Source organism: Neoarius graeffei, chromosome 3 (genome assembly GCF_027579695.1).
Source record: "Neoarius graeffei isolate fNeoGra1 chromosome 3, fNeoGra1.pri, whole genome shotgun sequence".
NCBI lineage: Eukaryota > Metazoa > Chordata > Actinopteri > Siluriformes > Ariidae > Neoarius > Neoarius graeffei.
The window spans coordinates 8,264,781-8,291,053 of record NC_083571.1 but is presented as its reverse complement, the minus strand read 5'-3'; the positions used below and the strand labels follow the sequence as shown (position 1 = coordinate 8,291,053).

At 41.7% G+C, this 26,273-nt stretch overlaps 1 protein-coding gene across 2 annotated transcripts in view; it reads left to right on the top strand.

The window, feature by feature from the left end:
- Positions 1-26,273, top strand: part of zbtb2b (zinc finger and BTB domain containing 2b) — a 58,258-nt gene that overhangs the window by 19,671 nt on the left and 12,314 nt on the right. Inside the window, exon 2 of one of the 2 annotated variants that reach the window (XM_060915788.1) lies at positions 25,150-25,330. In XM_060915788.1, the coding sequence (XP_060771771.1) occupies positions 25,158-25,330 (173 nt within the window). In that variant the 5' untranslated portion in view covers positions 25,150-25,157. Of the gene's footprint in view, positions 1-25,116; positions 25,331-26,273 lie in introns of both variants that reach the window. The other variant, XM_060915789.1, reaches the window with a different exon arrangement.

Here is a 26,273-nt window from a genome sequence, read left to right as displayed (position 1 = left end):
GCCAGACATATATTTGTCTCTATTCCACTGCTGGCAAAACCAAGAGTTGCTTCACTACAACATACAGAAAATTCCCATTTCTGTGCTAGTATTCTCAACTTTTCTGTAAGCATGGACACATCAGTACTGCTTAACAAGCAGAATCAAATTGTTTTATGAAAACTTAAAACTTGCACTGCAGACTGCACATACATTTCAGTGCTAACACTAATATCAATTTGTTCTTTGTAAACTTGAGAACATATACCGGAGAACATTTAACTTGTGCTTATTTTGCAGGAACAACACACTGTCTGAAACACATTGAAAAGTGCAGTGGGCATCTTAGGCTACGTTCACACTGCAGGCTGAAGTGACTCAAATCCGATCTTTTCGCCCATATGTGACCTGTATCCGATCTTTTATTGACAATATGAACGACACAGATCCGATTTTTTCAAATCCGACCCAGGCCGTTTGGATATGTGGTCCTAATTCCGATCCCTATCCGCTCTTTTCATATGCGACTTCAGTCTGAACCGCCAGGTCGCATTCATCCGACTTACACGTCATCAACAAGCCACAAACGTCACTATTCTGCGCTGAAGTAGGCGGCGGGTCTCTCAAAAAAAGTTACAACAACATGACGCATAATCACGGGCGCAGATAGAGGGTGGGACGGGTGGGATTCGTCCCACCCAGATTTCAATTCACTTCGTTCGGTCCCCCCCACTTATAGGGAGGAAAAAACGTCTATGCTGTCTTTCTTTGCATAAGGCAAACCTCACGGAAAAATCAAAAGACTAATTACGATTCGGTTTATTGAGGTGCACGGCAGTGTATACATAGTTGCAACAACTCACATAAAACAAAACAAAGACTGATATTCGGTTGGTTGAGCTGCGCAGACTGCACAGGTTGCGAGCTCGAGCTTGGTTGCTATGGTAACCCACAAGAAGTTTGACAGGCATATCGGGGTTGGGGTTGGTTTGCTGGCAGCTTTGTCCCCCCCAGTTCAAAAAACGTATCTGCGCCCCTGCGCATGACATCAATGCGAGGGACGCTTCGGGCTGTGAAGGTTCTGAATCTTCTCAATGGAAGGACGCAGAGGTTAGGGAGCTGATTTCCATTTGGGGGGATGCAGCTATTCAAGCTAGATTGGATGAGTCATACCGCAACCGGGCGGTTTTACTTCCGTAAACACTGGCCATGCTCACTGCGTGTGACGTCGTCGTATCCTGCAATGCGCATGCGGAACACTTTTAGGTCGCTTTTCGTTCATACTGAGGATCACATACAAGTCGCATATATTTGTTAATGTGAACGACCTCACAAAAAAATCGGATTTCACAAAAAAATCGGAATTGAGCATTAAGCCTTGCAGTGTGAACGTAGCGTTAGTCTCCCTGAGCACAATTATGAAACAAAGTGCAGTGTGGGTCAGTGTCCACACACTGAAACTGAACTGAAACCTCAGTGAATCACGTTTCTTCTGAACTTGGAGTAAATACTCAAAATAAAATGCAGTGTCTCTCACACACTAAAATTGAAAATGCAAGATAAAGTGCAGCTTCTTGCCTTTGGCCTTAAATGACAAAATTAAGTTCACAGTTACAGTAAGTCACACATCACTGAAGTAGACGGGAGGACTTTGGCGCTGTCCAGTGTAGTTTGCTTCGGGTCGGGTTTCAGCGGCTCCGGCTGAGCTAATATGTCGGGGTGGTGTCGTTAAGTAAGTTCGCAAGTTTGTTGGGTTACCTGAATATCTAATTGGAGCGAAACAGGTTTTGCAGAGTGCGTACTCTTTGTCCGGCTCACTGTTTTTTCTCCTTTCCTTTGGAATCCAGAGTGCCTCCAAACATCTGCCTTAAAGTTCGGCGGCGTCTCTAGGTTTACGTTAACAGCCATGCTTGCTTGTTTTTTTTTTTCCTCACTGCAACCGCCGGGGAAAAAAGAGAAGATGAAGAGTGCCTTGCAGTGAGGGAGCGGCACAGCGACACCTCGCGAAGCGGAGGTGCGGAAGTCGTACTGGATTTACAACCTGTCTGAAACATGATTTATTATTTGAAAAAATATCGATATTCAAATTTTGAGTATCGATATTGAATTGGGAGACAAAGTATCGCGATATATCGCCGTATCGATATTTTTGCACACCCCTAATATATATGACCTGTATGGACCTGCACACGTGCTCTTAATAAAACCATTAGGAAAAGTCACGTGACTGGATCTTTGAATCTGGTCCAGAAAAAGCCGTATGCGGCCCCGGACCCATTTCCCTCGCTTCCTTCCACCGTTTTCACTTCACTCTGAATTGTTACTTGGGGGGACGAGCGACACAACTGAGCACAGCGAAAGTGAATTTTATTGTTTTTTTTTTATTTTTAATAATTTTTAACAATTTTATTAAAATTACTTGTTTTCTTCAAAAAATATGATCAATATCTCCACCAGTCCAGGCTTCTGTGGCATTTGGTTTGTTGCCTTTTCCATTTTTATCCCTCACTGGCTGAAAGGCCCGAAAGGGGATTATGTCATGGCAATGTCCATCTGTCGGTCCCGGGAAGGGTGCTCACCTTCTGAAATCAACTCACAATTTTTGGAGAATTTTCACGAAACTTGGCAGGATTCTTTGTTTATATGTCCGTAGTACGCATATTGTTATTTCGTTCAATTGGGTCACATTTTACCAGAGTCACAGCCCTTGATTAACAAAATTATACTTTGACAATTTCATGAGTGTGTTTTCCTTCTGAAATCAACTCCTCTCACAATTTGTAGAGGAATTTCACCAAACTTGGTAAACAGGGTTCCCACGGGGTTTTAAAAGGTAGTTAATTAAAATAGGCTAAATTATGGCCAGTAAAAAGTAGTAAAAGGTAGTAAACGTAATCTGACGTGGTAGTAAATTTTTTTGACCCCCATCCAACTGGGCCTATGTGTTTTCTAATTCGTTTAATTAACCTGCATGCCATAATATCCATAAATTACTACATTTGGGCGAATTTATTTTTATGTATCGAGGAGGACCGCAGTGAGGAGTTGGTGGCGCATGCGCATTGAATTCCAATAACGGTCGAATCCAGTATAAATTTATACCAGAGATTGTTTAGTACGAGACTGACTTTGTTTATACGGCTCTAGTCGAATCTATCTGTTAACCCGACTGGCAACATCTGCACAAGAATTAAACAATGGGGAAATGCAAATTTTCAGACCTCTGGCTGGAGGAACCTGATTTTAAAGACTGGCTAAAGGCGGTAGATGGCAATCGGCGAGAGGCGTTCATTGAAAAGTTGATCGAGGCACATGTAATGTGTTGTGTGCGCGCGCGCGTGCTTGGTGCGTTGTGTGCGCGCGCGCCTGGTGCGTTGTGTGTGCGCGCGCGCGCGCCATTTGAGGCATCCAAAATGTGATGAGCAAATCTGTTGAACTGTTCAAATGATTAAGATTAACCCTCTAAAACACTGATCTCTGGGAGGAAGGTGTTGACTCTGCCCACGGGCCTTCACCACTACAGGACTGGTGCAAATGACTATCTTAAGCAAACTTGGCAATGTGTTGAGAGACTGCCAAAATAGGGCTTGGGTTATGTGTGTTTTGTATCTTTAGGGTGTGTGTCTTGTCTTTGTCATGTGTGTGTGCGCTTTGTGTGTGTGTGTGTGGGTTCGTGTTTGCCATTTGACCTGATCTAAATGTAATGAGTTGATGTACCTAAGCACATAAGATTTTTTTGTGCAAATCTGTTCACCTGTTCAAAAGATTATTCCACAAACAAAATGTTGGCCATCTTGAAAGTGTTGGCCGACAAAATGTAATCAGATCTTGTACCTAATGTGAAGTGTTGACACGCAAGGTTTAGTGCAAATCTGTGTACCTGTTAAGAGGTTATGGGCCACAGTTTCACAGTTCAATAAAATTATAACTTGTATGTGGAAGTTTGTTTTCTTTTATGCAAATATGCATTACTCCATGTGTAGCCCTAGCAATGGGAGGTTCTATTATGCGTCCAAAGGGAAAGAGTTACACGACCGGTACGTTCAGATTTTCTTTCTATCTTGTCTCATCAATCCAACTCTTTGGGTAGAGTTGTCACTAACTTATATGTAGCACATTCACTTGGACTAACACATACACTCAAAGATTACCTTGTTAAATTGTGAGAAAATGTCCAAATCCAAATTGTCGCTGTGGTAGTAAAAAAAAATTGTGAAGGTAGTAAAAAGGTAGTAAATTCAACATAAAATATCTGTAGGAACCCTGGTAAAAGGCATTGTTATATGTCGGTAGTACGCATATTTTAATTTTGTTCAATTCATTCGCATTTTACCAGAGTTACGGCCCTTAATTAACAACCTTGTACTTTGACAATTTCATGAAGGTGTGCTTGCCTTCTGACATCAACTCCTCTCACAATTTTTGGATGAATTTCTCGAAGCTTGGCAAAAGGCCTTGTTATATGACGGTAATACGCATATTGTGATTTAATTTCGTTTGTGAAAATCTTCCCGGAGTTTTGACCCTTGATTAAATAACTTGTACTTTGACAGTTTCATGAGGGTGTACGTTCTTCTGAAATCAACTCCTCTTACAATTTGTGGAGGAATTTCACCAAATTTGGCAAAAGGCCTTGTTATATGACAGTTATATGCATAGTGAAATTTCATTTAATTTGGGCAAATTTTCCCAGAGTTATGCCCTTGATTATTAACAAACTTGTACCTTGGCGATTTCATCAAGGTGTGCTTGCTTTCTGAAATCAACTTCCCTCACAATTTTTATCCCCCGCTCACCGAAAGGCCTGAAGGGGAATTATGTCTTGGCGATGTCTGTCTGTCTGTCTGTCTGTCTGTCTGTCTGTCTGTCTGTCTGTCTGTCTGTCTGTCCGTCTCCAGGGAAGGCTACTCACCTTCTGAAATTAACTCCTCTCGAAAACCTTTGGAGAAATTTCACGAAACTTGGCCGGGTTCTTTGTTATATGTCGGTAATCTGCATATTGCAATTTCATTCAATTCAGTCGCGTTTTACCAGAGTTATGGCCGAGTTGCCAGCGGGGGATATTGCGTTCTCAGAGCACTCTTGTTCTCTGCGCTTGGACTTCAAGGAAGGACTTCCCTTCCCTGGACTTTTTAAAGTCTTCATCTTTCAGGATGTTTATCTTACCATTCTTGTTGTTGTTGTCAAGGTAGCGTTGAATACTTCGCGAAAAGTAAGACAGTGTCAGATTTGTAGTTGAAGTTTCCTTTTTTTCTTCGCTCTTTAGAGAGTGGTATGTTATGTTATATCTTTCCTCCTTAACTTCAGTAAGAAATCTTTTGAAAGCGTTCATGCCGTACTAATTTTTACGGTGTTTTCTGTTAAATAAACAAGTGAGTTTCTTCGTTTTTTTTTTTCATTTTCTTCAACAATTTCAGCTTGAGGGCGGCACGGTGGTGTAGTGGTTAGCGCTGTCGCCTCACAGCAAGAAGGTCCTGGGTTCGAGCCCCAGGGCCGGCGAGGGCCTTTCTGTGTGGAGTTTGCATGTTCTCCCCGTGTCCACGTGGGTTTCCTCCGGGTGCTCCGGTTTCCCCCACAGTCCAAAGACATGCAGGTTAGGTTAACTGGTGACTCTAAATTGAGCGTAGGTGTGAATGTGAGTGTGAATGGTTGTCTGTGTCTATGTGTCAGCCCTGTGATGACCTGGCGACTTGTCCAGGGTGTACCCCGCCTTTCGCCCGTAGTCAGCTGGGATAGGCTCCAGCTTGCCTGCGACCCTGTAGAAGGATAAAGCGGCTAGAGATAATGAGATGAGATGAGAATTTCAGCTTGTTTAATTCGGCCTGTGTCTGATAAATCATCTGGGTAATAAAATTCACTTTCACTGTGATCAGTTGTTCATCGTTTTCTACTGTTCATTAAAAAAGGTCCTATGATAAAATGCTGACTGAGTTAGGTCAGGCCGGACGAGAAAATATATTTAGCTCTTGGCCGTTTGTATGAACCTCGCTGCACTCACTCAGTCTGTACGACACGACCTCGAGCCAAATATTTTCCCGTCCGGCCCGATCACTCAGTCAATAAGTACATAAAATCAAAATCATCATAAATTGTGGTACGACATGCTTTTCTGATATATCATCATACGTCTTAGAATATTTATTTTTAATAATTACGGTCTGACTGGAAGCTACGGAAGCTGCGAGAGGCCCTTCATATAATCTTTTTTTATTCACCTTGTTATCCCGAGATAACGACATAATTAATTCAGGATCTCGAGAAAACAACACAACTAATTAGAGATCTCGAGAAAACAAAACCGTTATCCCGAGATAGCGACATAATTAATTCAGGATCTTGATAAAACAACACAGCTAATTCAGGATCTTGAAAAAACAATACAACTAATTCGAGATCTCAAGAAAACAAAACCGTTATCCCGAGATAACGACATAATTAATTCAGGATCTCGAGAAAACACAACTAATTCGAGATCTCGAGAAAACAAAACCGGTATTCCGAGATAACGACATAATTAATTCAGGATCTCGAGAAAACAACACAACTAATTAGAGATCTCGAGAAAACAAAACCGTTATCCCGAGATAACGACATAATTAATTCAGGATCTCGAGAAAACAACACAACTAATTAGAGATCTCGAGAAAACAAAACCGGTATTCCGAGATAACAACATAATTAATTCAGGATCTCGAGAAAACAACACATCTAATTAGAGATCTCGAGAAAACAAAACCATTATCCCGAGATAACGACATAATTAATTCAGGATCTCGAGAAAACAACACAACTAATTCGAGATCTCGAGAAAACAAAACCGTTATCCCGAGATAGCGACATAATTAATTCAGGATCTTGATAAAACAACACAGCTAATTCAGGATCTTGAAAAAACAATACAACTAATTCGAGATCTCGAGAAAACAAAACCGGTATTCCGAGATAACAACATAATTAATTCAGGATCTCGAGAAAACAACACATCTAATTAGAGATCTCGAGAAAACAAAACCGTTATCCCGAGATAACGACATAATTAATTCAGGATCTCGAGAAAACAACACAACTAATTCGAGATCTCGAGAAAACAAAACCGGTATTCCGAGATAACAACATAATTAATTCAGGATCTCGAGAAAACAACACAACTAATTCGAGATCTCGAGAAAACAAAACCGGTATTCCAAGATAACGACATAATTAATTCAGGATCTCGAGAAAACAAAACTAATTCAAGATCTCGAGAAAACAAAACTGTTATTCCGAGATCTCGAGAAAACAAAACAATTATTCCGTGATCTCGAGAAAACAAAACAATTATTTCATGATCTCAGCTGGATCGCTGTATCTCCGTCGGTAGAGACGAAGCCGGGCCAGTCTTCTGCGGAGGCGCCGCGGACTAATTTTGAAATTATCCCTTATTAAAAGACTTAATGCAATCTCTCCCTGTGTCAACCCCTGATCAAAATATTGCCTTATTAGGTGATCGATTATTCCAGACATTGTAATGACCAAAGTTGCGTCTATACAGAATGAGAAATAGCCCCAACGTCAGCATATCACAAGTCTCTTGGCGCAACTGAATGAACCATTTCTCAGCTGTTTACTCGAGATCATGAAATAACGGTTTTGTTTTCTCGAGATCTCGAATTAGTTGTGTTGTTTTCTCGAGATCCTGAATTAATTATGTCGTTATCTCGGGATAACAAGGTGAAGAAAAAAAGGATTATATGAAGGGCCTCTCGCGGCTTCCGTAGGAAGCAGAAAAAAAACAAAACGAAAACAACCTAGGCTACTTTTTTTTTTTTTTTTTAAATATCCAGACATACCTCTCAGACCTGCATGTCTGCTTGCACCGTCTGTACGTGTCACTCATCGATGACTCATCACGGCGCTCTCAGAAAGCATGGCCACTGACGGTGCTGCTTCGCTATCTCTGATTAAGCATCTTCAGCTGACAAGCCAGGGTTTAGGGTTCAAAGGTCACAGGATCCGGACTTTAAAATCGCGGTTCCATACAAATTACTCACACAGTCAAGGCGTCCCAGATGTTTCAACAAAAAGGGGTTGAGTCTGGTTGGTTGTGTGCGTCTGATGCAAAAGGAGTGCTTCTGCCATGAGGTAATTTTGACTCGGGTTCCACACGCAAAAAAAGTCACACTTCCTCAAATGGTGTTGATGCAGGTGATTTTTGGTTTCTGTTCAGTATTTCATGTCTGAAGCTCAGAGATGCGTTCCGTTTACATTCGCTTTATAGATCACAAAGTAGCTGTTAGAGTGAAAGTATTGATGTATAGCGAACGTCGGTTAAGTACCTCCTACTCGACTGTTACTCTGTGTTCGGAGTATGCGAGCGAGTACTAAGGACACAATTCGGACCGCCAGTTTACCTGGACGCTACAACAGCCGGGTCCGACTTCGTTTTCCTGGCCAGTCGGACGACCAACAGGCCAGAATTTAGTAGCCCGAATGCGCTTTTAGTAGCCCGAACCTGTCATCGGTCATTTGTACACTTCTGACCTTATACAGCTTTACCTGTCAATACAGATGTTATTTTTAACACTGCTATAATCGAACAAACACCAGCTGTTGGGTCAGTCCACTTTTTATCTCAAAGGATTGTTTGACCGTGTTCATAAGTATCTCGTGAGCATCTCGCTCATTTCGTCGCCAAATTCATCCTATGAACATCCATCATCAAAGTCAGGTAGGTTCTGGCCTGCGGCGTGATCCTCCATCAACTAAAACACAAGCTGATTATAAAACAGGTTGATTTCCGTGCAAAATGTGTCTTTTGTTTTAATAATAAATTCTATAATTTTCCCCTTGCATTAATATTCATAACTGTCACTTCGAATCGTTATCTAATATCATTGCTGTTGAAATTCATGAATGTTTACTTCCGTTCAAAAGTAGCAAGAAAACGATGACGTCACAGTGAGAGGCCAGTTTAGCTAGTCCTTCTGCTGAAGCATTTTCCAGTTGAGCCCTGATGGCCACGATATCTACGAACAAACGCATTAAGGCTACGTTCACACTGCAGGCTGAAGTGACTCAAATCCGATCTTTTCGCCCATATGTGACCTGTATCCGATCTTTTATTGACAATATGAACGACACAGATCCGATTTTTTTCAAATCCGACCCAGGCCGTTTGGATATGTGGTGCTAATTCCGATTCCTATCCGCTCTTTTCATATGCGACTTCAGTCTGAACCGCCAGGTCGCATTCATCCGACTTACACGTCATCAACAAGCCACAAACGTCACTATTCTGCGCTGAAGTAGGCGGCGGGTCTCAAAAAAGTTACAACAACATGGCGCATAATCACGGGCGCAGATAGAGGGTGGGACGAGTCATATTTAAATTCACCTCGTTCAGTCCCCCCCACTTATAGGGAGGAAAAAACGTCTATGCTGTCTTTCTTTGCATAAGGCAAACCTCATGGAAAAATCAAAAGACTAATTACCATTCGGTTTATTGAGGTGCACAGCAGTGTATACATAGTTGCAACAACTCACATAAAACAAAACAAAGACTGATATTCGGTTGGTTGAGCTGCACAGACTGCACAGGTTGCGAGCTCGAGCTTGGTTGCTATGGTTACTAACAACAAGTTTGACAGGCATATCGGGGTTGGGGTTGGTTTGCTGGCAGCTTTGTCCCCCCCCCAGTTTTTTGTCCCCCCCAGTTCAAAAAACGTATCTGCGCCCCTGCGCATGACATCAATGCGAGGGACGCTTCGGGCTGTGAAGGTTCTGAATCTTCTCAATGGAAGGACGCAGAGGTTAGGGAGCTGATTTCCATTTGGGGGGATGCAGCTATTCAAACTAGATTGGATGAGTCATACCGCAACCGGGCGGTTTTACTTCCGTAAACACTGGCCATGCTCACTGCGTGTGACGTCGTCGTATCCTGCAGTGCGCATGCGGAACACTTTTAGGTCGCTTTTCGTTCATACTGAGGATCACATACAAGTCGCATATATTTGTTAATGTGAACGACCTCACAAAAAAATCGGATTTCACAAAAAAATCGGAATTGAGCATTAAGCTTTGCAGTGTGAACGTAGCGTAAGTGACCCCTCCAGTGCGGGTAGGAAGAATCTGGTTCATATTCAAACCTTTGAGTTCACATTTCAGCCATTTCTTTATCTTTGGACTTCGCCGGTACAAATAGTCGAGGCCAACGAGTAAAGTCAGAGCTCGGGAATATTCATGTGGCGCGAAAAAGACACTAGAAAAATTTGCCATTGGTCAAAGTGTTCACCGTGAACCAATCAATCATGCTCGAGGTTAAAAACAGTGTTGTAGTCGAGTCACTAAACCTTGAGTCCAAGACTCCAATCGCACCGTTTGACGGTGGCTGTTTGTTTCAGCGCCATTAACATCAGTTTGGTCAATGCGCTTCTCTTTATCAGGGAGTGTGAAGTACAGTATTCTGTCAGAGATGGTTGGGAGACGGATGTAAGTGCAGAAGGTGTGTTTATTAATGGGTCTGTCTCAGAAACTGGGTACTGTGGGGGTCCCCCACTAAACATACTCACAGTCAATAAACTATACGGTTTTGAATGGTGATGGTTTTAATTTGAAATAAAATGATGAAAGGAATAATACAGATAAAACTAAATCTTTGATGTGAATATTCAGAATTTGGCAAAAATTCTGCAAATTTGTTGAAAAATGGCGGCTTGACGGTGTTTCCCCTAGAAAATGTTTGAAGGTGCGGTGGCAAGACCTGCGCTCAGACGTCCCACCCCAGTCCGAGGATACGGGAGCATTCTGAGAAATTTTTTGACAAAACACACTCTAAAATGGTGACCCTTTGTAAGGGAATAAATGAATAAACCTAGTCTTGAAAGAACAAGCATAACCTGCAGAGCAAGGCAGTTTAGAAAACAGTCAGGGAGACTAAATTCCCTCCAGAGCGACCCCTTACCCCCACCCCCTGAACATAAATCTCACAACACATGATTATGGGGGAAACCGGAGCACCCGGAGGAAACTAGGGGTGGGTATTGCCAACAACCTCGCGATACGATACACATCACGATACAGGGGTCACGATACGATACGTATTGCGATACATGTGCATCCCGATACATGGTCTTCAAGGCGATACGTATCCCGATATTTCACATTACTTAACATACATTTTTAAGAAAACAGACATATGTATACCCAAATGTTATTTTTTATTTTGCTGTAGAGCAACGGTTACACTGTAGTGCATGTAAAACATGACCTTAACAAGGCTGTAGTGCAGAAATAAAGCTGCCTTTGAAAAAAGTAAACTTAAAACATGGCCTTAACAAGGCTGTAGTGTAGCGTGGTTCACATTCCTCAATTAGTTCTCGGAAGCCTTCGTTTTCAACTGAGCTGTACGGACACAAGTCTTTGCATATGTAGGATAATAGTGCTGCAGTGATTTTTTGAGCCTTTGGTGATGTTGGGGGAAATTTCGTCTGAAACCCCGCCATCAGATTTGCTTGTGTCGTTGTGCTACCACTAGCATTCTTTACTTGCGAAATGCTAGCGTGATGTCGGGTCATGTGGAGGTGCAGATTTGTAGTATTGCCACAGTACTTAACTTTCATTCGGCAGTGTTTGCATACTGCGTGTGTCATGTCCAGGTCCGCCTTTACCTGTTGTTTGGTAAATCCAAAATGCTCCCAAATCCGTGCCTTGAATTTGGCTGGGGGAGAAAATATTTTCTCTTCACCGTCTTCGTCCATGTTGTATGTGTGTTCACTTCTTCTACTGTTAGCAGCGCTGCCGCTTACGGCGCTACCGCCTCGTGTGGTCGAAATGCGCATTCAATGCCTGAAGGTGCGGCGGCAATAATCAAGGTGTGGCGGCCCACCGCAGCCAATTGTACATAGCGGAAACGCTGCTTGATCTGGGACATGATAAACGGTCGACTACATCGCGTTCCCTTAAAAAGGTTGTAGTCCACTGAAGAGTCTACAGTTATCACTAATTGTATTTTAAGTTGTAACTTTATCCACCTAAGGATTGGTGCGCTCACAGAATAATCATAACCGTAATAAAACATCACGCAAAATATTTCATCACCGTCGTAACTCCGTTTTCCGCAAACCCAAAACCAATACGATCGTGTGTTTTGATCTAAACGGAAAGCCTCAGGGTCAAGGTCACGACCTCACCAAAAGTAGCAACTTAAAATCACTACGCCGTATAAAAATTTAGTTATAAATCTGCGATTTTGTTTTTAAAACGAAAGCTGAAAGTTCGGTATAGAATATGTTTCTTACAGAATATGTTACGATGGTAGCTGGTCTTGTATGAATTTCTGAGCTATAAAATGAGTCGTGGTCTATTTTTTACCGTAGCGTGTTATTTGTGTGCGGGGAAGGACACGCATTAACAATTTGCATGTGTAGAATGGAATTTTCCACTCCAGCAGTTAGAAGTTGATCGTGCTTCCATTTGCGGTCTCTCTGTTACGCGGGTGATCTGTTCGGACGTTATCGCTGAAAAGGTGAGTTTTGATGGTTTTATTTTGTTTTAGTCTTGCAGTATAAGGCAACAGAATGTTTCTTTTTCATCTTGCTTTCATATTTCGTAGTGTTTGCGTATTTTTGGCCAATATTTTGCAACCATGGTCAATTTAGATCGAACTTTTGATAGAATCTACGGCCAGTCATTTTGCCACAATGATGGATTTTTGGTCATAATGGGCCACATTATCAGCTTAGTTCTAGGTGAATAACTTCATTTGATGACCATCGGGCCTAGCTGTGAAGAATTGATATTACTTATGAGGAATTCGAGAATTTAAAATTTTTCACACTTTCGTAATACGGAAACAGCCACATGTAATCGTTTATTACGATAGTGAGCTTTTAAACCATAAAATGGGAACAATAATTATTTTATTACAATAAGGTGGCCGACCGTTTCATTTCCTTTCAGAAGCGATAATAATAACGGACAGAGCTGAGAAAAGTTGATGTGATTTGTGAGAAATAACGGAATTAATGATTTTATCTGACGTTCGTAACGAAGTGGTCAGCTGTCTGAGATCGTGCTTCCTTATTACGAGAGTGAACTTGTAACCATAAAGAGTGAATGAGAATAATTTTTTTGAAGTATCTCACTAACTTTCAGTTCCTCACAGAAATTATACTAATCACACAGTTAGCTGAGAAGAATTGATATTAATTGTGAGCAACTGTGGAATTAACGATTTTATCTTATTCATATCAAGGAAAAAATCACATTTATTCTATATCTCAGTAGTTCTTTGTATGTAATTGATCAGGATGAGAAAATGGATCGTTTTGACGGTATGCATTATTGAAAGGGTCATTTTTAACAGTATCACTGATACTGCTTATATTTCACTGTCATTTTGCAAACAGTCCTATTTCGCCATATCAAATACCCAAAATGGATCATATTATTCATATTTAAGTGAATAATCAATTCAGTCATCATAACTTGGCATTTTTAACCCAAGCAATCAAAAAGAGGAAATGTATTCAATATTTTCACTCATCTGCGAAGGAGGGGCTTTAATTCTTCACGATGGAGTTATTTTATATGGAAATCAATTTTACAAAAGCATTTGAATTGTAATCGAAATATGATTTAACTTTAAGTTGTGAGAATGATTACATTTTAATGCAGTGTGTAAATCTGCAACTTGTTCAGATGTGATATAAATAGTGCTGTCAAGCGATTAAAATATTTAATCGCGATTAATGTCGCGACTGTTATAGTTAACTCGCGATTAATTGCAATTTAATCGCACATTTTTGTCACACGAAAAACCATTGTAATTCTCTTACCAGCATAAAAAAGTGAACGGGCTTGTTTTGTACCAATGTTTTTCTTATTGCAAAGCATAACACGTCTTGACACAGCCACTGCAAACTGAAACCTAAGCTGAGCACCGGGGCTCTTCGTCCCGGGACTAACAAGAGAACCATGAGTGAAGTAATCTACTGCTTGACTTAGTCTCTAATCAGAGAGACAGGTTACACAGTGACGGTAGGCTTGACATGCTTGATTATAATATAAAGTACACTATTATATTAACTTTAAGTTGTTCGTTGATAAATATTGCATTGAATCTGATCTTTACTGTTTCAGCTCACGTAACACATTTTGTACTTTTACACTTTCTGCCTGTTGATGCGTCGCGCTGTCCAATCAGAGGCGGCCAAATTTGCATATTACAGGAAGTATTTCTGGGATAGCATTGAGTTTACAGTTCAGAGGGATCTGGCTTCTTTAGACACTGTCTTCTTAAAACTGAATAAATATTTAAAAAGAGCCAAATGAGCCAGTCTTTTGAACGGCTCTTTTCAAAGAACGGATCACAAAGATGCGGATCCCATCAAAGAGCCATAAATCCCATCTCTACTAGCGCACCCTGCCCGCACTGGTTCTTTGGGAGAGGAGGGCAGAGGACTCTGCTGTGCGGGGCGTGGCGAGCTGCTATCGTTTTCTAAGCAAAGTCTCTGTTCCAAGTTCCTGGCAGTTTCAAAAGCTTATGAAAAACCTACATCATGTCACAGAGCATTAATCTCGCGATAAAAAAATTATTGCCGTTAAAATTGAGTCAACACGTTAATAACGCGACATTTTTGACAGCACTAGATATAAATAATATCTTCACTGTAAAAAGAAACTAGTAAAGAAAAAAAACGTGTTTCCATGTTATGTTAGTGATGAAAAAAGCAAATAATTGAATAAATCACTGGGATATTGTGTGACAGTTTCAAACTTTTTGTCTGTGTATTACTATTATGCGAATTGATTAATTTAGTACAAAATAAGGGGTGTATCTACATAACATCCTGCAGACACAACAAAGTAAAGTTTAATAAAATGTATGATAACTGATGAACATTCGAAACTAAGGACTAAAATGTAAAAATAATAACAAATATGTTTGTTTTTTCTGTCCAATAAGTGCATTTAAAGAAACAAATATATGTACAGAAAAAGATATTCCTTGCTTATTAAAGAGGGTTTTTAAATGCATACATGTTTCCATGTTACGCGAGTGAACTTCAGAACATCGTTAAAATTTTCCACAGTGGAGGCCAGATAAAGCAAGATGCTATCTTTATTCTTATTAAACATGACAAAAGAAACATTGAGTGTTAAGTAAATGCAAAAAAAAAAATTAGAACATTTTATTTTTTGACCATAATATCCAGGGCTCGAAATTCATATATTTTTTTCACCAGCCAGCCGGACTAGTTACCTTCCAAAGTACAACCCCGATTCCAAAAAAGTTGGGACAAAGTACAAATTGTAAATAAAAACGGAATGCAATGATGTGGAAGTTTCAAAATTCCATATTTTATTCAGAATAGAACATAGATGACATATCAAATGTTTAAACTGAGAAAATGTATCATTTAAAGAGAAAAATTAGGTGATTTTAAATTTCATGACAACAACACATCTCAAAAAAGTTGGGACAAGGCCATGTTTCCCACTGTGAGACATCCCCTTTTCTCTTTACAACAGTCTGTAAACGTCTGGGGACTGAGGAGACAAGTTGCTCAAGTTTAGGGATAGGAATGTTAACCCATTCTTGTCTAATGTAGGATTCTAGTTGCTCAACTGTCTTAGGTCTTTTTTGTCGTATCTTCCGTTTTATGACGCGCCAAATGTTTTCTATGGGTGAAAGATCTGGACTGCAGGCTGGCCAGTTCAGTACCCGGACCCTTCTTCTACGCAGCCATGATGCTGTAATTGATGCAGTATGTGGTTTGGCATTGTCATGTTGGAAAATGCAAGGTCTTCCCTGAAAGAGACGTCATCTGGATGGGAGCATATGTTGCTCTAGAACCTGGATATACCTTTCAGCATTGATGGTGTCTTTCCAGATGTGTAAGCTGCCCATGCCACACGCACTAATGCAACCCCATACCATCAGAGATGCAGGCTTCTGAACTGAGCGCCGATAACAACTTGGGTCATCCTTCTCCTCTTTAGTCCGAATGACACGGCGTCCCTGATTTCCATAAAGAACTTCACATTTTGATTCGTCTGACCACAGAACAGTTTTCCACTTTGCCACAGTCCATTTTAAATGAGCCTTGGCCCAGAGAAGACGTCTGCGCTTCTGGATCATGTTTAGATACGGCTTCTTCTTTGAACTATAGAGTTTTAGCTGGCAACGGCGGATGGCACGGTGAATTGTGTTCACAGATAATGTTCTCTGGAAATATTCCTGAGCCCATTTTGTGATTTCCAATACAGAAGCATGCCTGTATGTGATGCAGTGCCGTCTAAGGGCCCGAAGATCACGGGCACCCAGTATGGTTTTCCGACCTTGACCCTTACGCACAGAGATTCTTCCAGATTCTCTGAATCTTTTGATGATATTATGCACTGTAGATGATGATATGTTCAAACTCTTTGCAATTTTACACTGTCGAACTCCTTTCTGATATTGCTCCACTATTTGTCGGTGCAGAATTAGGGGGATTGGTGATCCTCTTCCCATCTTTACTTCTGAGAGCCGCTGCCACTCCAAGATGCTCTTTTTATACCCAGTCATGTTAATGACCTATTGCCAATTGACCTACTGAGTTGCAATTTGGTCCTCCAGCTGTTCCTTTTTTGTACCTTTAACTTTTCCAGCCTCTTATTGCCCCTGTCCCAACTTTTTTGAGATGTGTTGCTGTCATGAAATTTCAAAATGTCTCACTTTCGACACTTGATATGTTGTCTATGTTCTATTGTGAATACAATATCAGTTTTTGAGATTTGTAAATTATTGCATTCCGTTTTTATTTACAATTTGTACTTTGTCCCAACTTTTTTGGAATCGGGGTTGTAACTCGCCAAACAGAAAATCAACTCGCCAAAATTTGTTCATGTATGAATTTTACTTCTGTCAAAAATAACACAAAAAAGAGTAGTTCCCATTGTTCATGACTAACGTGCATTTATTTCAAGACCCAAGTATTTTGATACTGTTTTTTTTTTTTTTTTCACACTTTACAAACTGGCATTTGCTGTTCCACGTCCTCCTCGCGATATCCAAAAAAATGTCAGATGACTGACCCCTTACTAGTTCTTTTAGGAACCAATTCGTCCGCTTCCATTTTTAATTTGTCACTGAAATTGACAGAGCTTACACGGTAGCCTATGCAACACCAGCGATTGCACTAACTGAGTCAGCGCTGTAAACCGAAACTAGAAAATCTTCCCGCAAGTTCCTTTCAGCACCGAGATGTCGCCCGGGATTGGTTGGCGAGTGCATGACGTTATTGTTGTTGTTTTTTTTTCCCCTTAGGCAGCCTCTCGTTACTGTCTGAGGGACAGGGAGAAAACCACTGGAAAATGTTCTAAACAAACACAAGTCAGCAGATGACCATAAAATACTTGATAGTTGCGATATAATAATTATATGTATCTCGCACAGAATTTTCAGATATATATCGAGTATATTCAATATATCACACAGCCCTAGTCTGAATCTTCGCTTCATATATATTTTTTTATTTTCAACTAGCCAGCTGGGCTGTCTAGTGACAGGAATTACCCGCCAAATGATAAATTAAGTCGCCTTGGGCGACCGGACCACTGCGAATTTCGTGCCCTGATGTCCCAAATGAGAGACCAGTTTCTGAGACGGACCCTAATACAAGTGAAGACACGTAAACAATCCAGAACGGCAGGCAAAATCGTGAAACGGGCAATATGTCGAGCGAGGCACAAACAGGCTATCAAAGACGAGAAACGGGAAATCAGGGATCAGGAAACCAAACAAGGAAATAAGGCTCTGTAATGTATCAGCAATACTTCGCAAAGTAAGTGTGTTTTCACAGTTTTTATATCGGTGCGCTGATTGCACCTTAATCCTGTGCAGGTGCGAGTCGTTTACGGTGCGTGCGTGAGAGTCTGTTTGGTGTTGCGCGCTGTCCGGAGCACAGCCTGAGAGTCTATCTGATGCACGCACCAAGGTGCCCAGGTGTGACACTCTTGCATGAAATTGGTACAAAAATGAATGTACCCTACCGTTCAAAAGTTTGGGGTCACTTTGAAATGTCCTTATTTTTGAAAGAAAAGCACTGTTCTTTTCAATGCAGATCACTTTAAACTAATCAGAAATCCACTCTATACATTGCTAATGTGGTAAATGACTATTCTAGCTGCAAATGTCTGGTTTTTGGTGCAATATCTACATAGGTGTATAGAGATCTTGCATGTGACGTCACAGCCGATCCAGATTGTGACAGACGCCATCGTGTCGGTCAAACGCCATATTCCGCCTTCTACTTCTACTTCTGGTTCTACTTCTGCTTTTACTTCTACCTTTTCTTCTGGAAAACCCTACTATATACAATTCTACTACAACGGCTGCGGCTACAAGCTCTCCCTACCTGTGCACGTTTTTTGTGTGTATTTTTGTGTGTTGTTCGTCTGTACCGGACTTCAATATCCACTACAACCGTATGGACTTACTGGACATTGGTTTCCAGCAGAAAATGACGGTTTGTAGCGATTTCCATCGCATGCACAACATTCCGGACGAGAAAAAAAAAAACATTCCGGACGAGACCAGATTGCAAGACCAGCGGGGTCTCCGTGGATTGTTATCGGAAGCAAAGCGAAGGAGGCGGCGCCAGGAGCCGAAGCAAAAGCGAGGCTGCAGGCAGAGCCGGCCTGTTGACTAAGCTCAGAAAACAGCCACTCAAATCTCCTCTACCTCTCCAACGCCAGATCCATGTAAACAACACGGACGATTTGGAATTACCTTATTCTATTCTATAATCGGCTGGACTTACCCATCCAATGAGGATCATTTTCTTGTTTACAAGATGCCACATCTGAGTCGCTGACAAATCCTGAATTTCTGTAAAGAAAACTGTCCAGAGATTTCTAAGCACGCAGTGCTTCACCACTGAACAGCGAGGGAAAGTTAATGAGGTAATTATACACGTCCGGGTATTCCGCTGGCAGTTCAAAATCCGGTCGTGAAAACTCCGTCCGGTAAGCCATAAGGGTCACAAATCTGTAGATCGTTTATTTTAGACATATATCTAGTTATCTGTTCATTAGAAAAATGAGCCGTGTAGTCCGTCGGTTGAAATTGATCCATTCTGTACACGAGTGCAGCAGTATTCAGCGGTGTTTTTGACCGACACGATGGCGGTTGTGTACTTTCCGGTCACGTGACTGCAAGATCTCTATAGAGGCCCATTTCCAGCAACTATCACTCCAGTGTTCTAATGGTACAATGTGTTTGCTCATTGCCTCAGAAGGCTAATGGATGATTAGAAAACCCTTGTACAATCATGTTAGCACAGCTGAAAACAGTTGAGCTCTTTAGAGAAGCTATAAAACTGACCTTCCTTTGAGCAGATTGAGTTTCTGGAGCATCACATTTGTGGGGTCGATTAAATGCTCAAAATGGCCAGAAAAATGTCTCGACTATATTTTCTATTCATTTTACAACTTATGGTGGTGAATAAAAGTGTGACTTTTCATGGAAAACACAAAATTGTCTGGGTGACCCCAAACTTTTGAACGGTAGTGTAGATATAAATATCTTATGGCAAATTATGGCATGTTACAAAAAACATAAAGAAAAAAACCCCCGAGTCCTCATCTCCAATTTACGAGTCCGAATGCAGTTAATGCACGAGTCCGAGTCATCAAGTCCAAGTCGAGTCACGAGTCGGACCCGAGTACTACAAGCCTGGTCAGTAGTGTGTGTCTCATGATGCCCAGCCCCTCGATCACAAGGATGGTGCACGTGTTACAGGTGATTTTTGAAATCGGGTGAATCTGGATTCACCTCGGTGGATTAGGTCGATTTTCTTAAAAGGGATTTTTTGGGGGTTCATAAAAGCATGAGAACACTTTTTGACCACCGCTTTCTATTCACCTTCCCCCTTCATATCTTCACTACCTAGAATTACACTTCTATAAGGGTTGTTTTTACTATCAGGGTACAAAGTTTGTGTCACAGGGGTCCAAAATTCAAATTGATTCAAACTGGTTCTTGTACCAGTTTTTAAGTGAAGGAGAAGTTAAAGAACAGATTTCAGGTAATTTTTTGACGTGTGTATGGTAGTTTTGTGTAATCTGCTATAAGATAAAGAAGATTAAGTGTAGCTTTAAGCAGGGCTGGGAGAAACAAATGAAGTGATTCTCGGAGAGGACATTTTTTTTTGACAATTCAGAATCCACTACTTCCATAGTGCTTTTAAATATAAGGCTGTAAGCTTTGTGTTAGTTGTCTCTAATATTTATGTCCCATTATCTTGACCACATTTTAGGATGAAAATAATCATTTTAGATGTGTTATTTTATGTTGAAAAATTAGCTGTCTCGGAGAGGACATTTTTTTGACACAATTACATACTAATTTGATCAAAATAGTCTGAAAACTTACCAGCATTCAACATTAAAACTTAACTATGGCTACATCCACACGACAACGGCAACGAGATTTTTTTTTAAAAAAAATATCACGTCCACATGGGCAACGAATCAGTAAAATTTCAGGTACATATGACAACGCAACGCTTGCTGAAAACAATGCAATACACATGCCACACCTCTACGTGCGCTGTAAGACGGTCCCATCGGTGACACCAGAACAATGGAAGAAGTAGACGCATGCGCATAAACCCCTTCTTCTGTAGCATCAGCCACATAAAGTTTTGATTATTAATCAGTAGCGTAAAATGAAAGACATGGAAAGAGGAATGAATGGGGTAGATGGAGAGAGAGAGAGGAATGAACGGGGGTAGATGGAAGCCGGTACACCAACATTGATATCCTCCAGAATTCTTTAATGGTCCGGAATAAATTGAATGCTACACGTTGATGGATTACTTTGTTCTTCTACGCCCTTTTTGAGGAATGTATTGTCGGACTTAAACCAACATCTGAAGAGGTGAGATCGCTCCTTTTTTTTTCCCTATGTTTCCTGGCGGGATTGTTTTTGGAAAGCGCACGGGCGGTGCGCGGTTTGGTTATACTCAGTACTTCCGCAGTGTTTGGACTAAAGACTCTGTCCTAAGGGCTATTTTCTCACTCTCTCTCTCTCTCTCTCTCTCTCTCTCACTTTGCACCATTACACAATAAATATTCACAGTGAAAATATTTTGTAAGTGCGTTTCATGAACCAAGTTATAGGATTTGTTGACAACTCGCATCGAGTTCGTTACACTTCTACCCGGCGTGAAGCACTGACAGTCATGTGGTTGTGACGTCATCGTAAACAAATCTGTTCTACTCATCCAGACGACTTCGCAACGGGGCCGTTGCCAGATTTTTCCACTCTGGAACCCGTTCTCAAAATATTTCGTTTTGGGGCACCCAAAACGCCGGTGCCGTGTGGATGCCAGGCCGAAATGATAAACAATTTTATCAGATTCACCTGAATCCGTTGCCGTGTGGACAGGGCCTATGTTTCCAATGATATGGAACCAAATATTTGTTTTATGGTATAAAGAATGATTTAAGTGCATCTCTTTTGGAGCTACCTGTGGTCAAAAAAGCACTTTTTCTAGATGACACGAGTAATTTTGCTAAATATGACATATATTGCCATACATTCACCAAAAATAACGTTATCACCAAATTGTTTTTTGCTTGGTAAATAGAACTATCACAGAGCTACAGTAAACAACCAAGTTTATTTAGTCAAGCCGTTTGATATTGAAGATAATAAGTGTTAAATGTGATTTATAGCTTGCGTACCCTGATTGTAAAACAACCCATAACTGTCTTAATTTGGTCCCCACCCCACCTTTTTCTGGTATTGCTGGGACTTGATCTCAGGATCTTCTGCGTTGAAGTCCACCACTTTACAACTAAGAAATTCAAGATTCCACTAGATTACCCAACCCTAAACCTGTGTAGCTTTGATATTGTGGATGAGAAAAACATCCATTCTTTTCCCGTTATGATCAATCCTAAATGAATCCACCGCCAATCAGAGGAGCTTGAACTTGGTGAGATTTTACTGGGGGGCAGCAGACCAATACGTGGCGCGGGTCCAAGTCAAAGGGGTCGAGGTTGTTACAGCAGAGAGTTGAATAATCTCCTTCAGGAGCTGAAGGATAATGTGCAGTGTGATTAATGAGCTGCTCAGCCATTTTACCGGCTTGTGTGACATCAGTGGAAAAGAGGGTCTGAATATCAGGATGAAAACCTGGGCGGCGCGGTGGTGCAGTGGTTCTCACTGTCGCCTCACAGCTGACGAGGGCCTTTCTGTGTGGAGTTTGCGTGTTCTCCCCGTGTCTGTGTGGGTTTCCTCCGGGTGCTCCGCGTTCCCCCACAGTCCAAAGACATGCAGTCAGGTTTACTGGCTCCTCTAAATGTCCTACTCCGTCCTCGATGTCCACTCTGGGTAGCTCTTAACCTGGCGAACAAATCTGCAGTAAACAGTCGACTACAGCAGACATACGAGAGGAAGAAGAAGAAGAGTATTAAAAACCCCAACAACAGCTCAAAATGTTTATAATAGAGCATCTCAGGATTAAACAACATTGCATGAATTCACTAGGTGTTAAATTTGAATTTAAATAAAAGTTGTGATATGTAAACTTTTTTTTTTAATTGGTTCTTGGGTCACCAAATTTTAATGTTTTGAACGTTAAACTCGAACTTGCTTTTGTAAACAAACTGTCCCAGGACAACATTTTATATTGAGTTCACAGAGGGAGAGAGAGGCAGAGAGAGAGCGTGAGAAAGAAAGAAAGAGGCAGAGAGAGAGCATGAGAAAGAAAGAGGCAGAGAAAGAAAGGCAGTGAGAGAGAGAGCAGCAGAGAGAGAAAGAAAGAGGCAGAGAGAACATGAGAAAGAAAGGCAGCGCGAGAGAAAGAAAGAAAGGCAGAGAGAGCAGCAGGGAGAGAGAAAGAAAGGCAGAGAGAGAAAGAAAGAAAGAAAGAGGCAGAGAGTGAGAAAGAAAGCGGCAGAGAGAGAAAGACAGAAAGAAAGAGGCAGAGAGCGAGTGAGAGAGTGGCAGAGAGAGAGAGAAAGAAAGACAGAAAAAAGAAAGAGGCAGAGAAGGAGAGAGTGAGAGGGCATCAGAGAGAGAAAGAAAGAGGCAGAGAGAGTGAGAGAGCAGCAGAGAGAGAAAAAGAAAAAGGCAGAGAGAGAGAGAAAGAAAGAGCAGCAGAGAGAGAGAAAGAAAGAGGCAGAGAGCGAGTGAGAGAGAGTGGCAGAGAGAGAGAAAGAAAGACAGAAAAAAGAAAGAGGCAGAGAAGGAGAGAGTGAGAGGGCATCAGAGAGAGAAAGAAAGAGGCAGAGAGAGTGAGAGAGCAGCAGAGAGAGAAAAAGAAAAAGGCAGAGAGAGAGAAAGAAAGAAAGAACAGCAGAGAGAGAAAGAAAGAGGCAGAGAGCGAGTGAGAGTGGCAGAGAGAGAGAGAAAGAAAGACAGAAAAAAGAAAGAGGCAGAGAAGGAGAGAGTGAGAGAGCATCAGAGAGAGAAAGAAAGAGGCAGAGATAGAGAGAAAACAAGAGAGAGGGGGCAAAGAAGGCAAGGGGGGCAGAGAGAAGGCGAGAGGGGGGGCAGAGAGAAGGCGAGGGGGGGGCAGAGAGAAGGCGAGGGGGGGGGCAGAGAGAAGGCGAGGGGGGGCAGAGAGAAGGCGAGGGGGGGCAGAGAGAAGGCGAGAGGGGGGGCAGAGAGAAGGCGAGAGGGGGGGCAGAGAGAAGGAGAGAGAGAGTTATAGATTTGTTTGTCTTGTGAACTTTACCATCATTTATTGATTTAGTGTTAATTTTCAGTTCATCCTGTAATGATAATGGGCTCAGGGTGGGAACTGTAACGTGTCAGTACACTGAGACGTCACAAACACTGGAAAGACACCAAGGTTATTCGGACAGTAAGTTTTTGCGATATCTTTGGACGAAACTGCACTTTTCCCCATTCTCCCATCTTCAGTTATTTCAGAAATGTAACTTTAGATGTTCTAGTGGATCGGACAGATGTTAATAATCAACCTTTTAGTAAACTTGTGTGTAAAGGTTAATTTGTAAAGTCAAACTGATTTTTTAAAAATCCTGTCAGGTTTACAAAAGTTTTGTTGAGATTTTTTTTTTCTACGGTATGTTGGTAAACTACGATCAGATGTAAATCCTCCAAGGCAAAACTCACGGAGAACTCAAAACAATAAAATGAGCATTAAACGGTGAAAGAGCGCGTCGTAAACATGGTGCGAGTAAATCTTCCAATAACGCAGCTCAGCCAGTGCAGCGAACAGCTACCTTCGAGACACACGAGCGCCTTTTATAGGGTGCCATTACTTTTCCACTAATTCAACGGCTAGTCTTATTTGCATTGGGGTTTTTATCTGTTTGTATGAAATGACCAAATTTGCATTAAATTTGTCTGATTGAAATACATTAGTGATTTAAAGAGTCTAGGAGACTACGGATGTTTTTTCCCTAACTCGATTTTCACAAATGCTACGTTTCTTGCGTAAATGCTCCTGCGAACTATTTTATGAATAAATTCGTTTGTGGGTTTTTTTTTAAAAATATAAGTGAGGCTCATAAATTTAGTTCCTGAATGAACGAGTGCATAGGTTTCAGCCAAAATGGTGCTGTTTAAAGTAAGGATTTGTTTCCTCGTTAATCCTGAGTGAAAATTTGTTGACGTTGTAACTAAGACGGATTGTTCGGAATCATCGATAAATAATTTCATGCCTGTTTATGGATCCGTTCTTTATTTATTCACCGTCAAGTTTGTTACAGCCTCTTTTGTGTTCTCGGTTTCCACTCCACACCCCCTCGTCCTCGTCACCCCTCCTCCTCCTCCTTCTCCTCCCCGGGATGTTTTTTCTCCCTCCGTCCCTTTGAGAAGGCGACTCAGTTTAAGATTGTGGATCAATACGAAAACCAGCTGCTGTGTTCGGTTTTCCTGTAGCAAGCAAACATCCTGATGGACGTCTCAGAGCTTCGGATCAATACCCGTGTCTCATAAACACTGAGATTAAATCCAGAGTTTGTGTTTTTAAATGTGTGTATTCTATCGAAACCTGAAGCTCTTTATAACATGAATCTTTCTAGTGGCACCTCAGAGTGTATTTCCTGTCTACCGTACTGCGGCATGTGTGTGTGTGCGCGTGTGTTTTTTGTTGTTTTTTTTTTTCTTGTGTGGTTGATTGTGGTCTGCAGTAGACCGGAAGCTGACTCGTCATCTCTGTGTAGGTGGAAGTATGGAGCTGGCCAACCACGGGCTTATCCTCCTGCAGCAGCTCAACGCGCAGAGGGAGTTCGGCTTCCTGTGTGACTGCACAGTCGCCATCGGTGACGTCTTCTTCAAAGCACACAAGGCCGTGCTGGCCGCCTTCTCCAACTACTTCAGGATGTTGTTTATTCACCAGGACAGGTAGCCAAACACATGATTTAAAAGCTTCAAAGTCTACAAGAAATGTACTTATTTAAAAAAAAATAATGTTCAGCTTTTTATCTGAGAAAATGCAATAAGTTTTATTCTTTGTTTGCAATCAGTCACGTTACTTTTTGCTTCCTGGTTCACTTCTGGTTTCCAAGCGACAGGCAACAATCAAAGATGGTGTCCAAGCCAAGTACAAATACGCGACTCTTGTCATCTCATGGAAAACGTTCTCTATCTGACCGTTAACAGACTCGAACCAAAAGCAAAATCGAGATATCAAGAAAAAAATGGCTCAGGGAAGCCATGGCCTAATGGTTAGAGAAGCAGCTTTGGGACCAAAAGGTCGCTGGTTTGATTCCCTAGACCAGCAGGACTGGCTGAAGTGCCCTTGAGCAAGGCACCTAACCCCCACCTGCTCTGGAAAGAGTGGTGACGTACCTTGTGTCTGATTAGCCAAAGAAAAAATGGCTCGGGGAAGCCATGGCCTAATGGTTAGAGAAGGAGCTTTGGGACCAAAAAGGTCGCTGGTTTGATTCCCTGGACCAGTAGGACTGGCTGAAGTGCCCTTGAGCAAGGCACCTAACCCCCACCTGCTCTGGAAAGAGTGGTGGCATACCTTGTGTCTGATTAGCCAGAGAAAAAAAATGGCTCAGGGAAGCCATGGTCTAATGGTTAGAGAAGGAGCTTTGGGACCAAAAAGGTCGCTGGTTTGATTCCCTGGACCAGTAGGACTGGCTGAAGTGCCCTTGAGCAAGGCACCTAACCCCCACCTGCTCTGGAAAGAGTGGTGACGTACCTTGTGTCTGATTAGCCAAAGAAAAAGTGGCTCGGGGAAGCCATGGCCTAATGGTTAAAGAAGCAGCTTTGGGACCAAAAGGTCACTGGTTTGATTCCCTAGACCAGCAGGACTGGCTGAAGTGCCCTTGAGCAAGGC